Source organism: Motacilla alba, chromosome 5 (assembly GCF_015832195.1).
Source record: "Motacilla alba alba isolate MOTALB_02 chromosome 5, Motacilla_alba_V1.0_pri, whole genome shotgun sequence".
NCBI lineage: Eukaryota > Metazoa > Chordata > Aves > Passeriformes > Motacillidae > Motacilla > Motacilla alba.
In genome coordinates, this window is record NC_052020.1 from 24,956,399 (window position 1) to 24,979,539 (window position 23,141).

Sequence of the window (23,141 nt, forward strand, 5' to 3'; positions counted from 1 at the left end):
ATATGTATCACCCATTTTCATCAGTTTACTTGGGACAAATAATACAGTGGTTTGCAGTGGTAACTGATATTATTATGCTTCTGAACAACCAGGTAAGTATGTTAATGTTTATCCATGTATGGATGTAAAGGTTATACAGCTACTCCTACTTTAAACTTGTTCAACTTTTTAGCATTTTAAGAATTTTTTCTTGTAATCTTTCCTAAATTTTGTTGTTCAGATTGAAAATGTTTGTTTGTTTTTCACTTGTTACTTTTTTCCATTTAAAACTAAGTTTATTTGGTATTTTCAAAGCAAGATCAAATGTACTGTGTTGCAGGTCACTGTTTTAAAAGATAAAGGATAAAAGACTGTAATGATTAATGCCTGCAATAAATCATCATATGACAAGACAGCATGCATCCAGCCCTCTAGGCTCCAGTGTGTTATATTCTGGGAAAATACTGCATTTCAAATACTGATTAAATGAAACTGAAACATTTCTCAGTTATACTGATATATGCTCTTTCCTGGCACCAGCTCCAGTACTTCTGTTTGTACTTCATGGATGGTATTGAAGACTGGGAAGGGTCATAAGAATAACCAAAATAACTGAAATGTGTTTATGTAGAGTACATTTCAAAGTTACCAGCTGCTCTTGGTTTCCTTTTATTCCTGTCTGTGTTCTACTTTGCAGAGCAAAGCTTGATGGCAGAAGTAGGTTCAATCTGGCTGGAGAAGTGTTTAACAAGATTCTGGCCCTGGTGATTGAGTTTTCACAAATTCAAGCTGGGAAAAAGGTAGCTATTTTTATTAGGGAAGACTCAAGTGATGGTGAGTTAAGATGGAAGAACAGAGGATGGATTCCTTATCATTAAAAACACACATTTTAATATCATTAAAAACAGGGTTGGGTGCTTCTTGGAGAAGTGTGTTTTAGCCCAAACATATGTATCTAGTTTCAAGTGATAACTAAGTCAGACATGAGTTCTGCAAGAGACTAGCCTAGAAAACCAGATCTCTTGCCCATTACATCTAGGAAAGCTTTGCCCAAGCTAAAGGTTTCAGTAATTCCACTAAGAAGCTCTCATAAATCTGTGATGTGAACCAGGATGGTACAAATATTGTTCTGGGCACAGGTCTTCATGATACTACATCTATATTGGGATGCTTTATATCTCTCTAAAAAGTCTCTTAAGTCAGTGACAAGCTGGATTTTCCAAATTTGCAGAAGCTGTGGGACATTGTAACACAATGAAACACAACTGAACAGGCACTTTTCCCCTTTGCTATACCTTCTTTTCCCATCACAAGTAGAAATAGAAATAAATTTAAAAAAACTCAATCAAAGAGTTGTTTTAAAAGACAGAGATAGAAAGATTCTCTTCAGTTTGCACTACGTTATTCTGTAAAAATACCAGCATTTGCTTATTTCCTTCACATCTGCAACATGATCTGCTTATTCCTTTCCTGTACCACAAACATGTTGCCCTGTTCTTCTCATAAAAATATGAGAGTAAGAACCCTCCCTTATTTCTCTAATACCAAAGTCACTTTTGCTGAAACATTGGAAGCTTCTGCTTAGCCTCCCTAATAATGAGCATATGCCATCCAGGTTAGTTTGCTCTATCAGCAGTACTCCTTTGTAATTTAGGTCTTTTGGGTAGAAAAATTATATTCTGATTCTTCTCTAGGTATTGCTCTCCTAAAAACAGTCATAACTGAAAATAATTGCCTGTATATCATACTTATGTCACAGTTGCTTTTGTTGGTAGTTTAACTTCTGAAGATAATGTATAACTGATCCACTTGTGATTTTATTTGATAAGGTGTTGTTCTGCCTCAGGGTGCAACCTTAACAAAGGTTATCTGCAAATTATTAAATCTTATAATCTTATTAATTGTGATTAGCTAATAAAGTCAATAAAGTCCATCATTCACCAGAGGACTTCTAAGTCACTGACAACAAAGAAAACATACTGGGAGGCAACTTCTAGTGAGCTTCTGTTGGTTTTCTTCCATTTTGTTTAAATGTACGGTAGGTAACATAGTGCTATACCTCCAGAAAGCACAAAATCAGCAAATTTATCAAGAAAGTCACTTGTACTTTTGCATTTTTTAATTGCAACCACACCACCTTTAGGCTTTACAGAAATTGAAGGAATCAGGTTCATGCTGTGGACTTGATTAGAGTGTTGATCTTCTCTTTGGATAGGTGAGTACTAGTGATATAGGTCTTCAGGCAGTCACTGTGGCCCAGTGATGTGGTCTGATTTTCTTCGGTGTGTGTGAAATGAGGGTGTGTGAAATGAGGGTGTGAAATGATCTAAAAGATAAGCCTAGGCAAATCTGCTGATGCAGAACTACAGGGCACTACTGTAACTCAAATTAGACGTAAAACTTTCATGAGCTCAAGTTGCTGTTAGTTTCAGTAGGTAATAAGTTAGGCTTGAAGTCCAGCTTACCTCCTCCAATCTGCTTCCTGCCCATGACAAAGGGGCAGTCACAATACACGGGTTGCTGTGCATAGGACAGGCCCATATTCTATTTATGTATTTGTTAGAGTTGAAAAACTGTTTTCATAGAATCATGGAATGGTTTGGGTTGGAAGGGACCTTAAAGATCATCTAGTTACAACTACCCTTCTATGGGCAGGGACACCTTCCTTTGGATTAAGTTGTTCAAATCTTCATCCAGCCTGGTTTTGAACACATCCAGGGATGGGGCATCCACAGCTTTTCTGGGCATGTTGTTCTAATGTCTCACCGCCCTCATAATAGAAACCACCTTCCTTATATCTAATCTAAATATACCCACTTTCAGTTAAAAGACTTTGCCCCTTGTCCTGTCACTACAGGCCCTATTGAAAAGTTTGTCCTCATCTTTCTTATAAGTCCCCTTTAAATACTGGAAAGTTGCAATTTGGTCTCCCTGGAGCCTTCACTTCTCCACACTGAATAATGCCAACCCTTTCAGCCTGTCTTGACAGGAGAGATGCTCCAGCCCTCTGGTCATCTTTGCGGTCCTCCTGTGGACTCAGTCCAAGAAATTAATTCCTTTCTGTGTTGGAGTCTCCAGCGTTGAATGCAGCACTGCAGGTGGGGTCTCACCAGAGCAGAGCAGAGCAGAGCAGAGCAGAGCAGAGCAGAGCAGAGGGGCTGAATCCCCTCCCTCGCCCCTCTGGCCACGCTGCTTTTGATGCAGCCCAGGATACAACTGGCTTTCTGGGCTGCAAACACACATTGCCAGCTCATGCCCAGCTTCTCATCCACCAACACCCCCAAGTCCTCCTCAGGGCTGCTCTCAAACATCCCATGTCCAGCCTGCCTTTGTGGTTGGGATTGCCTCAGGCCAGAAGCAGGACCTTGCATTTGGTCTTGTGAACCCATGACATTTTCAAAGGCTCACTTTTCAAGTCTGTCAAGTCCCTTTGGATGGCACGGGCTTCAGGCATCCCCTTGACAAGGGTTATTTCATAGTATCATCAGTGAGCTGTGAGAGAGATAAGGACAGATATTTAAAAAATATTTGCAAATGCATTCTATTCAAGTATTTAATTCCTTTTTCCATATTCTTCAATCCTTCAATCAATGTCAGTCTCAGAGTTAATCCAATGCATACACTTTCATCTCTCTGAATACTTCACATATGCACTTTTGTCCATCCTGATGTCACCAAACAGCTCTCGACACCCAGACAGGCTAGAAGTGAAATGATTGCATACCACACCAGAATAGGTAGAAATCAATGTATTTGACATCAGTGACTGAAATGTCTCAGAAGAACTTCTCTGAGCTTTGAGTTAGACATTTTTTGAAGTAGAAATTGAAAAGTTGCATAGTGCAGGGACAGGGAATGGATGAAGGAAGTCATTTAAAATCGAGGAAGTTTTAAAAATTAAGGTAAAGGTCACTCAGCCTAAATACTCTCTTCCCTTTTTTTCAGAAGTGAAATATTGCCAAGGAAAAGATCAAACTTGCTTGCTGAAGAAAGACCACAATGTGCCGTGCTGTACGCATAGTATTCAAGGATACACCTTCTTTTTTATCTGAGCTAAGGCATTAAGTAAACAGAAAGCAGTAACCTCAGCCAGACTTGCACAAAGCTGTATCCAGCAGGAAGCTCCAGAGACAGAAAATGTTGTAGAGGTACTTATTTTTTTATCTATTCCTTTTAGAAGAGTAGTAGGATTCTTTTTCTTCTTCTTTTTTTTTTTTTTTTAAATCTTCTAGGTGTTTTCTTTGTAAATTAAAACTTTTGTGCTTTCTGTTTGTGTTTTAAAAGACACTTGAGTTCTGATTTATGTTTAGTGATGTCATGGGCAATTGGCTTTTCAACTGATCTCCTCAGATGCAGAAATAATTTTGCAGTTGTTAACATTTCCATGTGGTTTGCTAGTTTTTTTTGTTATGTTGCCTTAATTGCAGGGGGAAAAAAAGAGAGCAGAATTTAAGCCAGATATCCAGGATTAATTCCTATTATCTGGGAAGTATTATGTGTAACTATCCATGTAAAGGAGATACACAAATCACATAAGAAGCTAAATGTTTTTTAGATAGTAGATTTAAAGTAGTACTTTAAACAATAAATGTTCATATTGTTTATAGACTCATTTGAACTTCATGGGTTATTACATTCTATGTTTTCTGTATTTTTGTTCTGTCTGCTTTGATCGAAAACCAGAACACGATCTTATCTAACTTCTTCAGTTTCTTCACTGATATCTCAAACTCTTGGCCTCAAAACCATAGAAAAGCCTCTTAATGCAAGAGATTTTTTGCCCCTTAAAATTTCTGAATTTTTTAATCTATCAATGTGATGTATGAACCTATTTTCTTAGTAGTGCAAGGACTCTCATTCATGAAAACATACAGAAAATGCAAAAGCAATCACAAGTTTCTTTTACTGTAATTTTATTTTTAAGATTATTTCTAGAATACTCTTTCCTTTTGGATTCTTACATGTCAAAATCTGAAGCTACTTGATAAACCTTTCCACAATAAAAATCCTAAACATCTGAGCACTTTTACCTGTGGGATGGGTTGTACTACATTATTTTGGAAGTAGTAAATTGCCTTTTTTTTCAGCTCTTGTAGCATTTGAATAGGGGTTGTGAGCTGACAATACAAATGAATTAACAGATTCTTCTATTTCTTCTATTCCACACTCTACTTAATTTTTTTTTTTGGCCTTTTGAAAGATACAAATAGCTCTAAATTTGAAACAAATAAAACTGAAATGAAGCATCACCTTGTGGGTTTTTTCTCCTTTGGGCTTCACATATACTAGCAGTGCTTCACTAGTTAGAAATTCTAGTGAACAGTACTGGCTTACAGTACTCAGATTTTCTGAGTAAGCATGTAAATGTGTAACAGAGACATGCTTTAGACATTTAGTCATGCCTGTGTGGACAAAGCAAGAGATAGCTCTAACAGCGCTACCAAATTGTGACTGCACAAAGGGCTTCTGCCATCTTCCTGTAGACATTCCTCATTCTGCTTTCCCATGGTGAGTGAGCCCTAGCTCACAGCTGGGCAAAGGCACAGTTAACCACATTTGTACAAGCCATGTTATGGTTACACAACATGGTATCATGGCCTGTTTCTTAAATAACTGTTTAAAAGGCCATTAAAAGCCATGTTTCATTTGTATTACTACATTCAGGCTAAAGTAGGATCTGAGGGGGAAGAAGTGAAGAGTCAATAATTAAAAAATTTATGATCTTTCCAAACAGTTTCATTGCAAGGTTTCATGCAGAACTGCTTTTCCAAGGTTGCATTATTTATCTGAAATCTGGATGCTGTTAGTGCTACTTTTCCTTCTGGAAGAGTAGAAGTTATAAGAAAACAAGTTTATCTGACTTATTACTTAATTTTAAATAGCGTTGCTACTAATTAACATAGTTTACCATCTCTCATCTTTGAAGCCTTATAGGAACACTGATATTATAAAACAATTCCACATTGTCAGAAAAATCTATCTCATACCCAAAAATGTCATTGACATCTTTTATCTTTGAGGAAACAGGATTTTTTAAACCATTGCTTGATGTACTGGAACTTGGCCCTGGGGACTCTGTTTATTAAGTTTATTAAACTTTATGTTGCATCTTAATTTCAATGGAACATGGGTTCAGAAGCACAGCTATTGGCAGATCCTTTGGGACTCAGTCACTAATGCTGCCTTGTGGGTTTAGATGGATGTGGCCATAGTTGCTTAAACAGAGGGACAGACATTGCTTTTAGATGTAAAGTTTTTCCCTGATTTATAAAGTTTTTAAAAATTCTGATAGTATAAATGAATGGTTTAGTTTATTTGTTCTTTTCTTCTCAGCCTTATTTGATGTGAAATACCTAGCCCTCATCAAAAATTTACTTCAGCAAAATCTGAAAGGTTTACCCAGAGAAAAATTGGAGGCTAATGAATTCATGGAAAAAAATATTTGTTGTATGACTCCTCCACTATGTTATTATAGAGTAAACATGAATTTCATGCTCTGCTGGATATTTCTCTGAATTTGAAAAGTATGTTTCACTGAAAGAGATTATTTTGTGTATTTTAGACAAATGCAGAGTTCAATAGAAATTCAGAAGGCGAGAAAGGAGTATCAAGTTGATTTTTCCTGGTTCCAATAGTTTATAAAATGTGAGAGATTTATTTTTTCTGCAAGATTAAAACCGCTTCAAAGAGATTTTTTTTCTGTACAAAATCACCTGAACGTGTCTATAAGCAAATTGCAGAGCAATACAGGTAATGACCAACACTGGTATTTGTTAGCAATGGAGTCACACGTCCTTAGAACTTCTGTAATGCACTAGTGCAACCAACCTCCCTCTATGAGATTTTCTTTGAGTTTCCTCCCAAATTTGCCCCAAACCAGGACAGCTGATCATCTATATGATACAGTTCTTTGGCCAAAAATGTCTGTATTTGACAGAATTGGATCTTTGGTGGACTGCAGGCAAAAGGAATTTAATCATTTCTGACAAGTGAGGATACTTTATTAAACACTTTATTATGATCTGGAATTTTGAATAATACAAAGAATGAGCACATGAAAAAATTGTTAGATGAAGCAACCTGATTCTGCAGCCCTCTAACAAGGTGTGTCTCCATCTTTTCTGCCCACATCTCATTTCACTCAGTTCTGTGTCTTTCATCTCTGATCATAATAAGTAGACCCTGAGGCAAATGAGTTATGTGTCTTGTTAGCAGCTGGTGGAGTAGCTTAACAGAAGGGCAGGCTTCAGCAGATAAGAAGACTTCTCTAGCAGACTCCATTGGAATCCTGAGGAAAGAATAAATTTATGGCAGTTGAAATAGCAGTGTACAACCATTAAATACCAGACACACTACTTTCCAGAAGATAGCAGTGCTTTTGCCAAAACTCTTCACATTTCTTATGAAAGCTAATGGGATTTATAGTAGAAAAAAAAAAGTGACATCATGCCAGTCTGGGCTGTGTTAAGCCCCATAGTGTCTTCATTGTTTCAGAGTCATTATATTGAAATAAGAGTCTGGGTTTGTATAGTTTAGCATGAAAACTTTGATAAATGTAGTTTTTGTAGAGAGGTATGATGGGGCATCTAAATTATATGACAGGATGAACCACAGACTTAAAGAAAAGGAGGCTGGAAAAGACCTCAAGACTTCATCTTGTGCATTCTAAAGCTCAAAAAGAGAATCAACATTACCTCAGAAATGAAAAAGGATCTAATTGTGTTTACTGTTAATAAGGTTCTCTTAATATTTAGCATAACCTTCAGTGTCACAGTTTGAACCCATCACTTTATCCACTACAGATAAAAAAAAATATAATTCCTCCTTACCTCCCTAGAGGTAACTTGTGTAGATGATAGTTCTCATGTGTCTAGTTGTCCTTCTGTTTTTTAAACTGAGTAACCCCAATTCTTTCAATCTCTCTTTCTCGTGACTTTTCTTTTTTCCCAAGACAACTGACCATTTTCTCTGCTTTGCTCTGGACTCTTTCCAGTTGGTCTGCCTTCTCTTGGAACAGTTTTGCTTGAACAGGACACAGTGCCACTGGTTGCTGTGCTAGACAGAAATATAATAGGAGGTATTCCTTAATGTTGTATCAACCAAATACACAATTAAAGCAGTTTCTTTTCCTAATATGCAGTTTGCATTCTTGATATGATGAAATGCTACTTATTTGTGAATAATTTGTGACTGACTGATACCCCTCTTATCCTTTTTTTTGGCAGAATGGCTGCCACATTTTTATGAACTATTATTCCCCCTTAGAACCTGACACTTGTAAACACAACTGCATTGTAATGTGTTTTCTCCTACAGATAATTTATCTTATTTGTCAAAAGCATTCTGAGTTTAATGTACCATGCTATGTATTTACTGTTCACATGGGCTTATTGCTATCTATGAGGTGGAAGCATTGTTCCTTTATCCAAATTATTAATGACCTGAACCATTACTTAGCCCAGAATGGACCCAGCTAGAATCTTACTGATTATATTTTTGAGTTTGATAGTGAATGATGAAAAAACTAATCTTAGTCTGTGGTTTTGGTGTTGGGTTTTTTTCTTTTTTTTTTTCCTTGTTTGTTCCCTATGCCCAGGTAGTTTTTCACTCTTCCAGAAATAGTTTCACTTTAATATACTTTTGAAAATGTTATGAGTCAATGCTATAATGTCGATAACATTGTTAAAATTAATCTGTATCATGTGACCTACTGCTTCTCTATTTGTAAGACTTCTTATAATGTTACAGAAATTAATAGCCAACATGCCAAAAAATACAAAGCAATGTAGCTTGATAATCTCCAGCCTTTTATGAATGATCTATATTTTCATTTTTCCAGGTATTTTTTCCAGAATTGATCTCTTTATTTCTTGACTTTATAAAGGTGAGCACTGTGTTCACTACTTCACACATTTCTCACACAACTTCTGAGGGTTTTCAGACAAAGCAAACAGATCTGACCTTGCTTCTCTCCCTTGCCAAGGTAACTTAACATGCACTTCCTCAGGCTCAGGTGCCAATCCGTACAGCACCCACTTCACCTCTTTAGCAGGCTATGAAGGAGCCTCCTGTATCTGTGCAGGGGTGTAGGTTCCTATATCAGGGGTGTAGGTTCCTATATCAGTCCAGGGACACTTAGTGCATCGACAACAACTAGAGAACTCTCCTGGAGACATGCTGTGGTGGTATACTTGAGGATGATGTGAACAGCAGTATGTTCAAATTATTTTTGGTCCTATTCTTTTCCTATTTTAGATAGATTATTTCTTACTGAGTTTAGTTATTAGTCATGTAATTACAGTTCACCCTTTTATCAAGAATGATGGAAAATGTACATCAGCCTTCAGCAAGTGAACTGTCACTAGGTTTTTCCTTTCCTTCCAGATTTGTTTTCTTGCTATCTCTTATATCCATTGCTTTTTGCAGTTAAATTTGTGCTTTATCCTTTATGACTTTGTTTCAGCATCCACTGCTATTCTTTCATACTTGTCCTTAGGAGTTTGACCTGGTTTCCACTTTCTGTACATTTCCTTCTTGTGTTTCAGGTCACTGAAGACTGTGCTGCTCAGCCAAGTAGCCAAATTGGTCTCTAACTATACTTCCTATCCTCCTACTGTGTAGGATTGTTTGTGTTTGTGCCCTAAATATAATTTCTTTAAGGAAGTGCCAACTCTACTGAATTCCTTCTGCTTTATCCATGTTTCCCATGAGAACTTACCTTCCAGTTCCCAGAGTTTATTGGAGTCTTCTTGCATAGAGTTCTTTGGGTTTGAATTGATCTTGCCTCCTGTTCTCCATCTAAAAATAATGCATATTATCACAACACAATTGCTCTCAACCAAATTACCTTTGCCCTCATATTCCCAACCATCCCCTTTCTCGGTTGCTTAGCAGGCAGCCTCTTGGCAGGCTGTTCTTGAAGCACTTGGCAGTCTCTAACAGCTGCTGTAGACCCTGCGCGGGGAGTGGTTAAATGCTGCTCGCTATACCTAGAGACAGACACAGCACAATGCTTTGGAAAGTGCAACTGGAGATGCTCACCTAAACATTCAGGGAAACACTGGCAACTTTTGGTGGAGCATTTAATCAAAACAGAGACAAATACTATGTGTATAAAGTGTTTCAAATGCTCTCCTGTGAAAGCATCTGTGTGGATACAGAAGCACTTTGCCCAGCCTTAAAGATCGGGTAAGGAGAACACAGAATCTTTCCCCTATTTCCTTTCCATCCCTAGGCATAAAATTAAAATGACATGTTTCTCTGGACTGACTTTTCTTTGTCTGAATCTTTGTTGTTTGTTTAGCATCACTCAGAGGCATGGGAAAGCTCCACTGAGGTTGTCTGATTGGTGAGTAAAATTGGATTGTTAGTAGCTTTTCATGTCACCATGATTTTGTAAGTGTAGGCAAATCTCTGCAAAGAGGGATTTATTTTTCAGAGTTGGTTGGGTTTTTTATTTGTTTACATATTTAGAAATTTACATCAAATATTTTAAGGCATAAGCTGAGACATTGTTTAGCTTTTGAAATCACACTGTGATGAAATGAATCTGCAGAGTATTTTTTTGGCAGATGGCTTTCCTCAGTTAAGAAGTTGATGTTACAAGGATTCTGGTGCCTGAAATGAAATTACAATGGCTTTCATTCACCTTCTGACTTTATTAAGGGTGGTATACATCTTGATTCTTCTAATTTCAATACAGTTTGCATCTACATAGGATTTTGTCACATTTCAAATATTTCAGCAGAAGTTTTTCAGGCTAGATATCTGCCTGAGGATATTTTTTAATCTCTTTGAGCAAAAATAATTTATTGATTTTTATACAGGAAATCTGTGCTCTTTTTTCTTCTCTTAAATTATTCCAGTGACCTTTTCTTTAAGAAGTTCAGGTACATTGCAGATTTTGAAAAAAGCATTTCAAAAATGAGGTTAAAAGTTTCCTCTTGTACATTCTGAGTGAAACCTCTTCTGCACAGGAGACTAAACAATTAATTTTAAGGAACAAGCACGAGCAAGATTTCTAGAGAGAAATTGTTGAGGTTTGCTGGCAAAATAGATTCAAGGAACAAAATCAGCAGGAAAATGTGCCTGATGACTAGTGTGAAAATGGATGTGGGAGGGAACGAAAAGGAAAATGTGTCAGTGTAGTTTGGGAGATACTAAAATAACTATAGAAGCTGAAGTGTAGAGCCTGTTCTCTGAGAACAGAACTGAGAGTGAGAAGCAGTGGGGCTGTGTGGGAATCTTGGAAGTAGAAGGAGAGACTGTTCTGATGAGCTGGGCTCGGAAGTGTGGTTGTTGGAGGGGGGGCTGTGAGGCTGGCTGAGGAGACAAAGGGAGGACTGGCAGGGGGAGCCAGCAAAGAGCTGGCTTGTGCATGAGGAAGGCTGAACGGCAGAATCAGGGTGAGATCTGATGGGTGTTTGGGAAGCTGGAAAACAAGATTTGCCGGGCGAGCTGCCTGGGGACGATATGAGGAAGGCTTTTGGAGGTGAGAATTTGCTGGAGATTGGGTTAAAGCTTTGCCTAAGGAGTAGAAGAACAGAAGTAGAAGAAGAGACTGGGAAAGATGGGGTCACACCTGGGATGGGGGCTAAGGGAAAAGCTCTGGTGCCCATGTAAATAAATATGTGTTGAGCAGGAGTGTTGGAGCGCTGCTGGACAGTGGAGTGCAAAGAGGTGGGGGTACCAGCAGAGGAAGAGTCTGGGCAGGCTAATGCTGGGAGCAGGGGAAGCAGGGACAAGCTGTGCTATGGACCATTTTCCTTCAGTGCCAGGAATGGCATCCCACATGGACCAGTCTCGCTGTTTTGTTGCTTCTGGCAGGTAAAATTGGTGAGTTTGGGACTTGTCATTGTTGATGCTGGGTTTGTTCAGAAGATAGCAATCTGCTGCCACTGTTGGTTATTCCATTAGAGTGAGTATCATAAGACTGTTCAAGGGAGCTGATTCAACCCTGACAATTATTTTTGTGTATGTTGTTATGATACTTCATGAATACTTTTTTGAGTAGCTTTTCAACACCCGGTTTTTAAAGAAACAAAATACTCCACACAACTTGACATGTTTGGTTCAGAGGATGAACATGTTCTTGAGACATTGTCCAGTAGGATCCCCACTATCTATGGCAGATGAAGGAAGGTGTGCAGTGAACCAGGCAAGAGTTTTTAAGGAGAGTTAGTGTTCTTTGTCTGCTATAACAATCCCATGTGGTGTGGGGTACCCACCTTTTCAGAGACTCATTGACTGATCATTCTTCATTTTCTGGATACTTGAACAGACTCTGGAAACAAGATTTGCAGATTTTTCAAGCATTTCTATCTGCAACTGAATCCACAAGACTATTTTGAACTTAGAGTGTACTGTAACATGAAATGGTCTGAAATGTCAAGTCTTTAGTTTCAACACTGTTCTGCCAAAAGCCAGCAGACACTTCATTTTATGCTCTCTATGATTTAACTTATCAGTTTAATCCTACTGTCTCCAAACGTCTTGATTTTTGATACTGCATGTGTCATAGTATGCTATAAAAACGTGCTTCATAGAAACAGACTTTAAACATAACATTTCTGAACAGCTTGCCCTGCAACACAGTGGAGAGCAGAAGGGAAAGAAAGAATGAGCTTAGATTCATGTAGGAAGAGATAAAAAGGTATACACACAGTTTGTCAGTAAGGGTCAGGATGTTTTAGGCAAAGAGGTTATTTCTGTAAAAGAGCAAACGCTGAATCACTGGTGAGAGGACTTGTACATGATTCCTTTGAGGGAGTCTTTGAAAGAGTATAAAAAAGAAAGAGTGGGGGGTAATGAGAGTAGAGGTATGGTTTCAGACAAAATTAGTTTTGGATCCTGAAAATAAGGTTCAAAGTCTAGACTAGAATGACAGGAGGAGCTGGAAGAGATAGGAGCAAAAAGGAAAATCATTTGAGCAGAAACGCTTTGTATTCACTGGAGTGTAAAGAGGGAAAGAGAGGTCATAGCTGTCATCAATTATGGTTAAGGGGTACTAGGGGTGGGGACACAAGGGTGTAACAAGGTGTACAGCAAACAGGAGTTTGCCTGGGGGTGGTGTGCTAAGTAACTGGGACATTTACAAATAGTTTTGACTGTGCTATTTCGTGTGTAATGGCAGGAATAAATGAATCAAGCTTGCACAGGGAGGTGAAAAGCAGGAGGGGACAAAGAAGTTCTAGGCCTGAGATAAGGCAGGCAGACCTGAATGGCAAGGAAAATATTGCTATTACTGACATTAACTGAGAAGAGAAACATGGGAGGGGACATTAAGACATCTGCAAAGGCAGAGAGTTAGTTATACACGTGACAAAACAGAGGGATTTTGTGAGGCCCGTCTCCTATGAAACAAGCTTGGGAGGAGATCATTCATTGCCACCCTGCCCAGGGTGCATTGTTCTAAACTTTTCTTCCATGCTTCCTTTTTTCTCCCTTTTCCTTCTTCCCAAGTTTTTTAGGCTTATCTATATTCCATAAAAGAAAGCAGTGAAATTTGTTCTCCTGTGATTGGTTTTGCATGATTTAAAAGGCAGTTGACAAGTGCATGGAATTTTGAATTAAATGTTCAGATAAAAAAGCCCCTCAGCCAGATGTCAGGCACCAAAAGCAGTAACAGGGCACTGCCCCATCCCCTGGGGCTGCCCCCACTGCCCACAACACAGGACCCCATGTCAGCCTCCTGAGGCCACCAGTACCTGCCCCAGTGATGCTGTGGCAGAGCTGGTATCCAGCTTTCCAGGTTCCAGCCAAGCTGGGCCCACCTACGAGCCAGGTCTTCTCACTGAACCTATCTCTTCTTAGAAAATCAAAAGTCCGTGGCCTTTCTGGCTGCAGTTCCAGGAAGGAAAAGAAATACAATTTTGATCACATACTAAGGGCTGGATTCCAGTACAAGAGTGGCTGCAGTGCATAGTCTCAATCATTTTAAAACACCTGTGGTAGTTTATTGGATAATTAGCACACTGCTTTCTATACTAATTTCTTTGAATTTGTTCTTCTTCATCTTCACTGAATTGTACTTTCTGTCTTTTTCAGTCCAGTTCTCAACCTCCTCTTTCCACAACTTAGTTCGAGCAGGCTACAGAAACTTTCTATTTCCCTTGGGCCCCAGCTCTACCAGTTTTCCTTGGGTTTCTGTTTCCTGCCTCTCTCTGGGAGCTTTTCTGTCAGACTTGCTGCTGCCTTCCCCCATGAACTCTTTTTTTTCTCTTCACTTTGGTCCTTTACATCGTCAAATTGGCTCTTCCTTTCACTTGCTCTTTTGTGGACTGGTTGGTAACAGTTTTAGCACACTGGCATCATAACTGGTGTTGGCATCCCTGAAAGGGAAAACTTTTAGGAGTGATTTTAGGTGAAAAATGTAATAGCTCTGTAGGTGCTTTATAAACTTAATCCAAAAGCAGGGGCAGCAGAGGAGAAAGCAGGAACTGTTTCTTTGTTATCTAGGGCTGATGACAACAGGGGCTACCAATATGTTGTATCAGAAAGTAAAGCTGAGCTTTTAATACTGCATGAGAAATGATAGAGAACAAAAAACTTTGGAAGGTAAGACAAGGAATTAAGTAGAGAAGGAAAAGCTAAAAGGCGGGCATGAGAAGTGGTTTAATGAGAATAATAAGCAGATTAATGATGGCAGCAAGGAAGGTATCACTACAGTTGCTGAAACCAGAAAGAAGTCTGATGCAGTAATGGAGGGCTGAGGTGACCACAGAACAAGAGTTTTAGATTGTGCTTGTAATGGAAATTGTTGCTTCGTACCCACCTCAGTGCTGTGTTGCTCTGTAGGACACCCTTGTCAGCCTTTTCCTCAGGAGCTCCCAGCCTAGCCCATATGTTGTCTCCCGACTGAGCTTCTACCCATTCTCCCCTAACACCATTCAACCCTTGCTGCAAATGAGGTGATGTCAAATACTGTCTCTTATTGGCAAAATGACCCAGATCAGAAGCTTTTCCTAGCCCTTGGCTGTCTGTAACTTGCACGAGTTTCCTAACACATTAGTGATTTTTCACTTCATGGACAGACCAACCTGGCTGCTAAGGCTCCAGGTCTTTCTGGGGTCTTTCTCCCTCCTGTCCACCCATCACAAACTGTACAGAAGCAAGGGTGCTGCAGATTTGGTTGAACAAGGGGCTTGCTCTTGCAATTCACTCTGATAGAACAGCACATGCAGAACTGCACCCAGAGCTTGGTTTTCCTGTCCAGGCTGTTCTTGGGGGCTTTCTACCCATCATCCCCTCCTCATCTTCTACGTACCCATGCACCTATCAGTATGTATGTATTTGCAGTTATCTTTTTGAAGGGATTAACAGGGCTTAAGTACAGATTGGGGTCCAAAAACTGAGAATGTTATCTGTTTTCGGAGATTTTTCCCTACCTTCCACTGAGCTGCAGTACTGGTACTTTCTTTTACTTCTGGCTTCAAATGTATCAGGAACACAAATAAGTATTGTTGTAATTTCATTATTTTAGACTGGAAAGTTCCACTTATCAAATAGGTGCAGAGGATCACCCCACATGCTCAGCTTTGACCAATGTATGTCTGTGAAAAACTAGATTGAGACACACCTTTATAAATTTATTATCAGAAGACTTTAAATCATTATCAGCCTACTTAGTTTACTTGGAGCAAATAATATGCCAGTGTAACTGATATGAATGTGTTTTGGAACTATTCATGTGTGTGTATATATATGTACACACGTGTGTGTGTACATGTGTTTCTGTACTTGGGAAATAGGTGCCACAAAAAAAGGCTTAACATTATTCAACATTTCCAGCTATAGTACTTCTTATTATTTATGAAAGTATAAAATATTCTAAAGTTGGGGTTTTTTTTGCTAAATTTCTTTAAATACTGAAGACTTTGCAATTGCAATGGTTCAGAAGCTTCAGGAGAAGTATTGGGGAATGCTATATTATGAATCATTGTTTCAGCAGTTCAAGGACAGAACAGTGTACAAGTGCAAGGCAATAATGCAACCTATTCCTTTGGTGCCTGTTCTGGAAATAAATCTGCATGGCAGGAGGAAGAACTTCAGTGTGAGTGTGGATGTGTTGGGTCGTGTACTCATGTGACTATTATTAAAACATATTTGACTGAGTATTTCCCAATTGAAGGAATACTAGAGATTTTCTATCAGACCTTGTTTTGGGCAGGGGAAAAGGAACTCACTATAAACCCAAAGCTGGTGGTTGGATAAGTGTGGCTGGTTGTAGTGTAGCTACACACGTTCAGTTAAAGTACAGACCACTAACAAAGAGAGAGGAAGATTGCAGAAGGTCTAGTATCGCAAAATGTAAAGCAAGAATTAGACAAATGAACCAATAAAAAGTAATTTAACAGAAAAAAATGTATTCCAATAACTTCATCATATGACAATTTTTTGACACCCCTGGAAAAGTACAATACAGAGATGGAGAGCTCTTCTGAGTCAGTCTCACCTGCCATGCAGGGGATGTGCAAGTAGGTTGCCAGCCACCTCCATACCCAGTGTATCATGTAGAAAAGGGAGATGTTGAAAGTAATTAAAAGCATAAAATTGTCAGAAATTTCTTGAAGTAAACAGGATGGGAAGAACATTTTATGGTCAGCAAACGTGACAACAAAGATATGAACAACAGGATACAATGGTTTTGGCTTTGTTACTTGCAGTGTGTTTATCAGGAAGAAAAGAATCTTTGAAATGGAATTGTAGAGGGCCTTGGTGGAATTATCAGCAGTGTAAAGAAGGCTTGAATTCAGTAAATATTTTTAATTTTATGAGGGCTTCAGGCCTTTTTGCCATTTTGTATGCACATGAGATGATTTGCATTGCTTTCTCCAGTAATCTATTCCCCATTTGGTACCACTCTTGGCTTGAACAATTGCTCTGGTTGTTCTCAGAAAGAAACTTTGGATCAAGTTATAGGAAACAGATGTCACCAGACTGACTTACGATTTCTGTTTGGCTTTGGTTGATTAAGGCTATAGCACTGATGCAGTGGATTTAGAACTGTATAAAGCATTTGACATGACAGCATGTTCTGGCTTAGGAGCTAGAAAGACACCAAAACAGCTGGACACACACTGAAGAAATTAAACACTAATTAACTGACGGGCCTCAAAAAATCTCCTGATAGCAATCCTTCTGAAAGACTCCTGCAAGAAAGGATTCTATGAGGATAATTCTTGCTGCCTGGCTTACTCTTTAGTAATGACCAAAAGAGTCCGAAAATTATTTTTTATGTAATTTGCAGAATCCAGTAAGACAGGCAGATATTAAAAATATCAAGCCATAGCTATGTTGTTGATTTATAATTATGTGATCTGAAGAACAAGGAAAAAACAACAGTGCAGTGTAAGGCTCTTATCTGGAAGATGTTATGCTTCATTAAATTTTTTTTTTAAAAAGTTAAAAAAAAAATCCATCTCCCCCTCTGCTTCCCCCCACTATGTACAACAAGAACAGTGCAGATTAATGCCTTATATTTAATTTTTAGGATCTTCTTTTCTGGGAATGTGTAAGATTCAAAGAGATACTTAGATCCCTGTCTCCCTGTTTCCGGTTTTGTTACTTTTCAGTAGAAGAGGTTTCTGCTTTTTTTGTTTCGTGAGCCTTATGATGCTGTCTTTCCATCTTGCCTGGGAGAGCCCATAATGCTGCCCTTTGGCTACAGCAAAAATAATCTATTCAGTATGAACTTGTTGTGTTAATAGACTCACCATTCCTTTACTGAGGAATGCCTTGGAGTTGCCTAAAACCATACTTAATTCAAGGTAGGATGAGGGAAAATGCAAAGAGAAGTATTAACTCATTACATCTTAAACAGCAAACACAGTTACATGGGAAAGCCATAATAAATATAAGGAAAAGTTCATCTGATTTACTGACACTGACACCTACAGACCAAGGCGCTTTCCATTTTGGATTTTTTCCCTCCATTTTAATTTCCAGGGGACTTGTCCCTCTTTGACAAAATGGCTCTCAGAATTTTCTTTCCTCCTCTTCCTCAGGTTTCCCTTAGGTGATTTTAATCAGTGGGAACTTTGCATTACACAGAACTCCGTACTGGGGTCTCACATCTGAAAACATCTTCTGAAGAAGGATTTGGACTTCACCTTAAGGTAGCTTTATGTCATGTTGACCTCACTAGTTGAGAGCAGTGTTAACTCTTACTGCCAGTCTGCTCTGTGAAGTTTTCTAAGGGTTCAGAAAGATTTCACCTGTGAATTTGGAGCTTGTTCTATCCCTTCTTGTGGTCTGATTGTTCTCCTGAATTTAATTAAAGATTCTTTTTCTTCCACAAATATGCATAAGTCTTAGAAGAGTTGTCTCCTGTGTTTAACTAGATCCTAAACAGCTTCTTTCCCCCAAGGAAGCAAGTCATTGACCTGTTTCCATGTGAAATATGTCTTAGAGCAGACCTTACATTCTCCAGTGGTAGTGTAATTATTAAATATGCACGATACAAGTATCTAAATAGGGTAAGATTCATCTAGTTCGTTTTCTGATTCCTGAGACAGGTATGATAACATTACTTCTCTGAAGTGACAGCATTTAAAGTGAATGAAGCCCAACATCTTTCTCCAAGGCATACTCTAACAAGGAGTCTATGTACAGAACTATTTAGAGTCATATTGTTTTAATTGCTACACAGTATAAAGTTGTGTCTTCAAACTGCTTCTGAAAAAGAATAAAAAGGGAACACTCAATCTTGGCCTTCATGAGATCAAAGAACAACCTGACTGACTTTAGCTGGCCTTGAAAATGGCCTCTGATGCTTTAGGACTCAGGGATCACATAATGAAATGAGAGTTGATGTACAATGAAGGAAAGGTTAAAGGCAGATCTTCCCATAACCTTTCCTGTAGCTTTTACAATGATCTTATACAGCCAAGAAAATGAAAAAAAAAATTGGCTAAATGCCATCGTGTCTAAGAATGCTGCATTATTTTAATGAGTATTGTAACATTTTATTGCAAATATGAATAAATTTTTAATACAGAGATAGTGAACAGTGTCCCTCTCCGTTCCCCAGGTTATACCTACACTAAGAGAGATTTAATTGTCAGTAATGCTGTTAACTCTATGAGTCTGCAGATATTCTGGTAAAAGTGTGTGATATCAAAATCACATATCAGCCCTGAAAGGAGGAACCCTTGTGCTCAAGTACAGTTTCAGCAATGTAACTGGTACTGCCTCCACTGCTGTCTCAGAACACACCAGAAACCAGAAGTCCTATTGTATCTTGCAAAAACAAAACAAAATAAGAAAATCTGAAAAGAAAATTTACATCCTAAAGGAATGCAGGCAATGATGTGTTTATTGCCAGCAGGTTCAGGGTGAAAACTTGAGAAGTGGGAAAGGACACAGTGCTGTTTGACTTTGTTTGATTATGCAGACTTTATGGAACAGAAAGAGAATGACATGTTTGCCAGTAGTTATTGTTTTTCAGTTAATTTTGCAAATTCCAATAAAAGCATGCTAATGAAGAGCTCTCTACTGAGGGAAACAGAGTAAGATTGCACGGAGGATTTAGATAGGTCTCTCTCCATGAAGTGCCAGGAGAAAAAGAGTGAGCACAAGAGAGAAAATATGTTGCATTGGACTGCCTTCTTTCCTTCTGTCTAGGAACATGGAACAGCTCCTTTTCTGTCATTTACCGCTTTCTACATTTCCTATTGTACTGAACCACTTTGGGGCTCTTCTGCTGCAGCAGCAATGGCAGCAAACATATGTACCATGCAGGGTCTTTGGAGAGGGACAATGGGAGTATTCAAGTTAGTGGTGTGGATTCTCTGCAGGAATAGGGAAGAGTTTCTCCTGCAATGATTTATTTGTCCAAAGTACAAAGCTTCAGGGCAATAAATGGAAATAAATTCATCCTGAATGTGTCCTGCTCTTTGCGGATACACCTGTTACAGGTTATAGAGATCTTTGTGTTCCCAGATTCTAAAGATTATTAAAAAAAAACAACTTTGTAATTCTAAATGAAGTTATTGTTCCCCAACAGCTTTAAAAGACAAGGGAGGAATATTTGCTCATAAGCAGTTCATTGTTCTGAAAAAAGGAGGAATTTTGGAAGAGTTCAAAATGGACATATTATTTATCTATTTGGTTTAACAATATAATTGTGGTGAGTCTTTTCCATAAGAGAATTTTTACTTATTAGCAAAATCTATTTTTATAGGGCTTGAAAAGTCTTTCTGCTGTCCTAAATTCTGTAGGAGATATACATGTTTTCTTTGTTATATCATTCATACAAAATCTAACCTGAATTATCTTTCCTTGTTGACAGAAGGACAGATTTCCACTTTAGACACCACGTCATTTTCCTTCCTGTGAGAATAACATGAATCAGAAGGTGTTAGTCTTCCTTCTCCCGAATTTTCTATTTGGGATATTTCTTTTTGGGTTTTTCTGTAGGAGACAAAAAAACCTAACAGGTGAGTAAAGAAATTACCAACAAAAATTAATATTTTATAGAAAGAGGGACCCCTTTTCCAAATGTGTTATAGAATAACTATGGAGCCCAAGATATAAACAATACTGTGAAAATATCCAAGGCCTAGTCACTTGTCACTGTGGTAGTTATCTCAGCAATATATGAGAGGAGAGCACTACAAAAGCATGATGTTGGAACACCAAACTTGCTTAGACTAATACTGCTAACATATTGAAAGTTTTCATTTTAATAAATGTTTCACTAGGGAGGGTAGTTTATTGCATGTTTGTCATAGTCTAGTCCAGTTACAGTAAAAAAAAAAAAAAAAAAAAAAAAGATTTTAGCATCTTCATGAGATTTTGTATGCAGGGTGATAGATTGTCACAGATAAAGAGATTTATACAAGCCTATTTCACTGAAATGGTTTAAATTTCTTCCTTGGTTACAGATGCTTTTCCCAATCCTACTGAAAATTGGCTGGCAATTCAAAATGGTCGGAAAAACACACTGGCTTCTGTCTGCCTGAAGAGTAACCTTAATAAACCAAGAAGCAAATTGGATTCTCAGGTTGCAAACAGGCTCTTTGTGGAGCACAAGCATAAATTTATCTACTGTGAGGTGCCTAAGGTAGGCTGCTCCAACTGGAAGAGAATTATTTTTCTTCTTCAATCAGACTTGAATGCAGAAGCTTCTGAAATTGATCATGACAATATCCACCATACCTCACTAATCAAAAGGCTGGTGTCTTACCCTCCTGCCTTACAAAAGGAATTTCTAAGCAATTACACCAAAGTGATGTTCACCAGACATCCCTTGGAACGGCTGGTTTCAGCTTACAGAGACAAACTCCTGCACTCTGAGCCATTCTACAGTACCACTATTGCTAATGAGATTAGGGCAATGTTCAGGAAAAATAAAAGTTCTCCTGAAAAAGTGAGTTTCCAGGAGTTTGTCAGCTTCATTATAGCAAAACCACCACATACTCTTGACATTCACTGGAAACCAATGTTTCTGCTCTGTGATCCTTGCAACATTCACTATGATATTGTGGGTAAGTATGAAACTCTTGGGTTGGACTCTGAGAATGTTCTGAAGGTCATTGGTGCACCAGAGAGCCTGCAATACCCCAGCTTGAAGAGATACGGCTCAGAGAAACGAACTGATGGGGATATCACCTTAGAGTACCTCAGACAACTGACCTCAGAACAAATTGAGAAGATAAAAAAACTGTATGAAATGGATTTTTTTTTGTTCAACTATACTATGAAATATGAGGATTATTTTTCCCTGAATGACTAATGTAAATTAAACAAAGAGAACTTTCCTTTGTACAAAATGGGCAAAACTTGTCCTCACAGGTGCTTGATAGGCGGGTTGGTGACTGCTGCTGAGGTTATCCTGGAGTTTGTAGATATGGTTTATCATTCTAAGCACTCATATATAAAATCCCTGCCATGATCTCTTGTTCCATGCAGACCTTTACCTATTAAAATTATTGTCTTCCTATTGACCTTTAACAGTATATATTTGTTTCATGAAAACTGTTCAGAAGTGATAGATTTTGGTTCATTGGTAAAAGACATGGGAAGGATGAAGAATGTTGTATTTCACAATGAATATTTTAGAACACCATTTTTTACATATTTTTAATTAGAAAATTATTCAAGAAGCAATAAATAATCTGCTTGAGAGTTAAACCACTCTGTCTGCAAGAGCCTTGTTCGTAAATGCTGTAGGAAAGGAGCAAATAACTTCAGATGCTTGAAGCTGCATTTCACAGAACCTAATGCCAGGATATCTTCCTGTCTAGTAGTGCTCTCATCACAGCTCATCAGCCTCATCCTTCAGGCAGCACAGTTGTCAGCATTATAGCTCTTAAAAATCTTCTGATGAGCAGATCTAGCACTCATGGTGACCTCACAAACTCTTTTCACCAGTTTTGTAAGCATTTAGCAGAAGGTCTGAAAAATGCATTGGAGTTTTTTTAGAGAAATAGTTAGAGGTACCTTCTAAACTGTTCAGCTGGGGTGGTGCATGATGTAAAATCTCGGTGGAAAGGTGATTCTCATTTATTCTCCAAAAGCACTTAACACCCAGTCAATGGACAGGGCAGTGAGTGCAGGGGGGACAATGTTTGGGCTTTCCCATTTGTACTGCTGGAATCCACAAGCCCCTGGGACTTACCTGAGTATGGCACCTGGGAGGAGCTGGGTAACCTTAGATAATACATTTGCTCTGCTTGTTGTTTTCTCACATTACAGGAGAATAAGTGCAAATAAATTGTGGAGTTATGGTGAGGGGAACAAGGAAACGTGGGAGAAGCAACTCAAACTATTACCCCCATCTTAGATTCCTAGGTGACTTTGGTTTTAGATCACTGAGGGGTCTATAACTGCTATTATACTAAGCATGAGATTTGTCCCCTTAAAAAAAAAATCTTTTTTCTAGTCAAGTTCAAATCTTAATTTGTGACCACATTAATTGTAACAAGTTTTAGCAACTAATTGTGACTATTGGCACCACCTCTAGGGGGTGGCAGTCTCTCAGCAGCTAACTTGAAAATCTCTCAAATGCACTTAGTTCCTCTCAGCTAAATCTGCAAATGCTTAAAGGCTGGCAGACTAGTCTTGGACCCAAAGTTTGCTCTCAGCTTCTCATCACACAGAAAAGGACAGATAAGTTAATCACAGAGTATTCACCAATCTGTACAGCCTTTGCTGCCAGC

General features: G+C 38.5%; 1 protein-coding gene and 1 long non-coding RNA gene across 7 annotated transcripts; one reads left to right on the top strand and one right to left on the bottom strand.

Annotated features, from left to right (window-relative positions):
* Positions 1–692: 692 nt before the first annotated feature.
* LOC119702068 (carbohydrate sulfotransferase 9-like) lies at positions 693–21,933 on the top strand. 6 transcript variants are annotated; one of them, XM_038139516.1, is made up of 6 exons: positions 695–779; positions 3,925–4,127; positions 10,283–10,327; positions 17,985–18,095; positions 20,270–20,417; positions 20,865–21,933. In XM_038139516.1, the coding sequence occupies exons 5-6, from the start codon at positions 20,324–20,326 to the stop codon at positions 21,713–21,715; spliced, it is 945 nt and encodes a 314-aa protein (XP_037995444.1). In that variant the 5' UTR covers positions 695–779; positions 3,925–4,127; positions 10,283–10,327; positions 17,985–18,095; positions 20,270–20,323; the 3' UTR covers positions 21,716–21,933. The 6 variants fall into 6 exon arrangements, with proteins under 6 accessions (XP_037995449.1, XP_037995444.1, XP_037995443.1 ...); XM_038139521.1 differs by lacking the exon at positions 17,985–18,095 and having other exon boundaries at positions 693–779; XM_038139515.1 differs by lacking the exons at positions 695–779; positions 3,925–4,127 and adding an exon at positions 9,935–10,167.
* Positions 6,798–9,846, bottom strand: LOC119702069. The gene is made up of 3 exons (XR_005257241.1): positions 9,698–9,846; positions 7,809–8,034; positions 6,798–7,267 (listed from the first exon to the last, which is right to left on the bottom strand). It is a non-coding gene; the product is annotated as an uncharacterized LOC119702069 (long non-coding RNA).
* Positions 21,934–23,141: the final 1,208 nt, after the last annotated feature.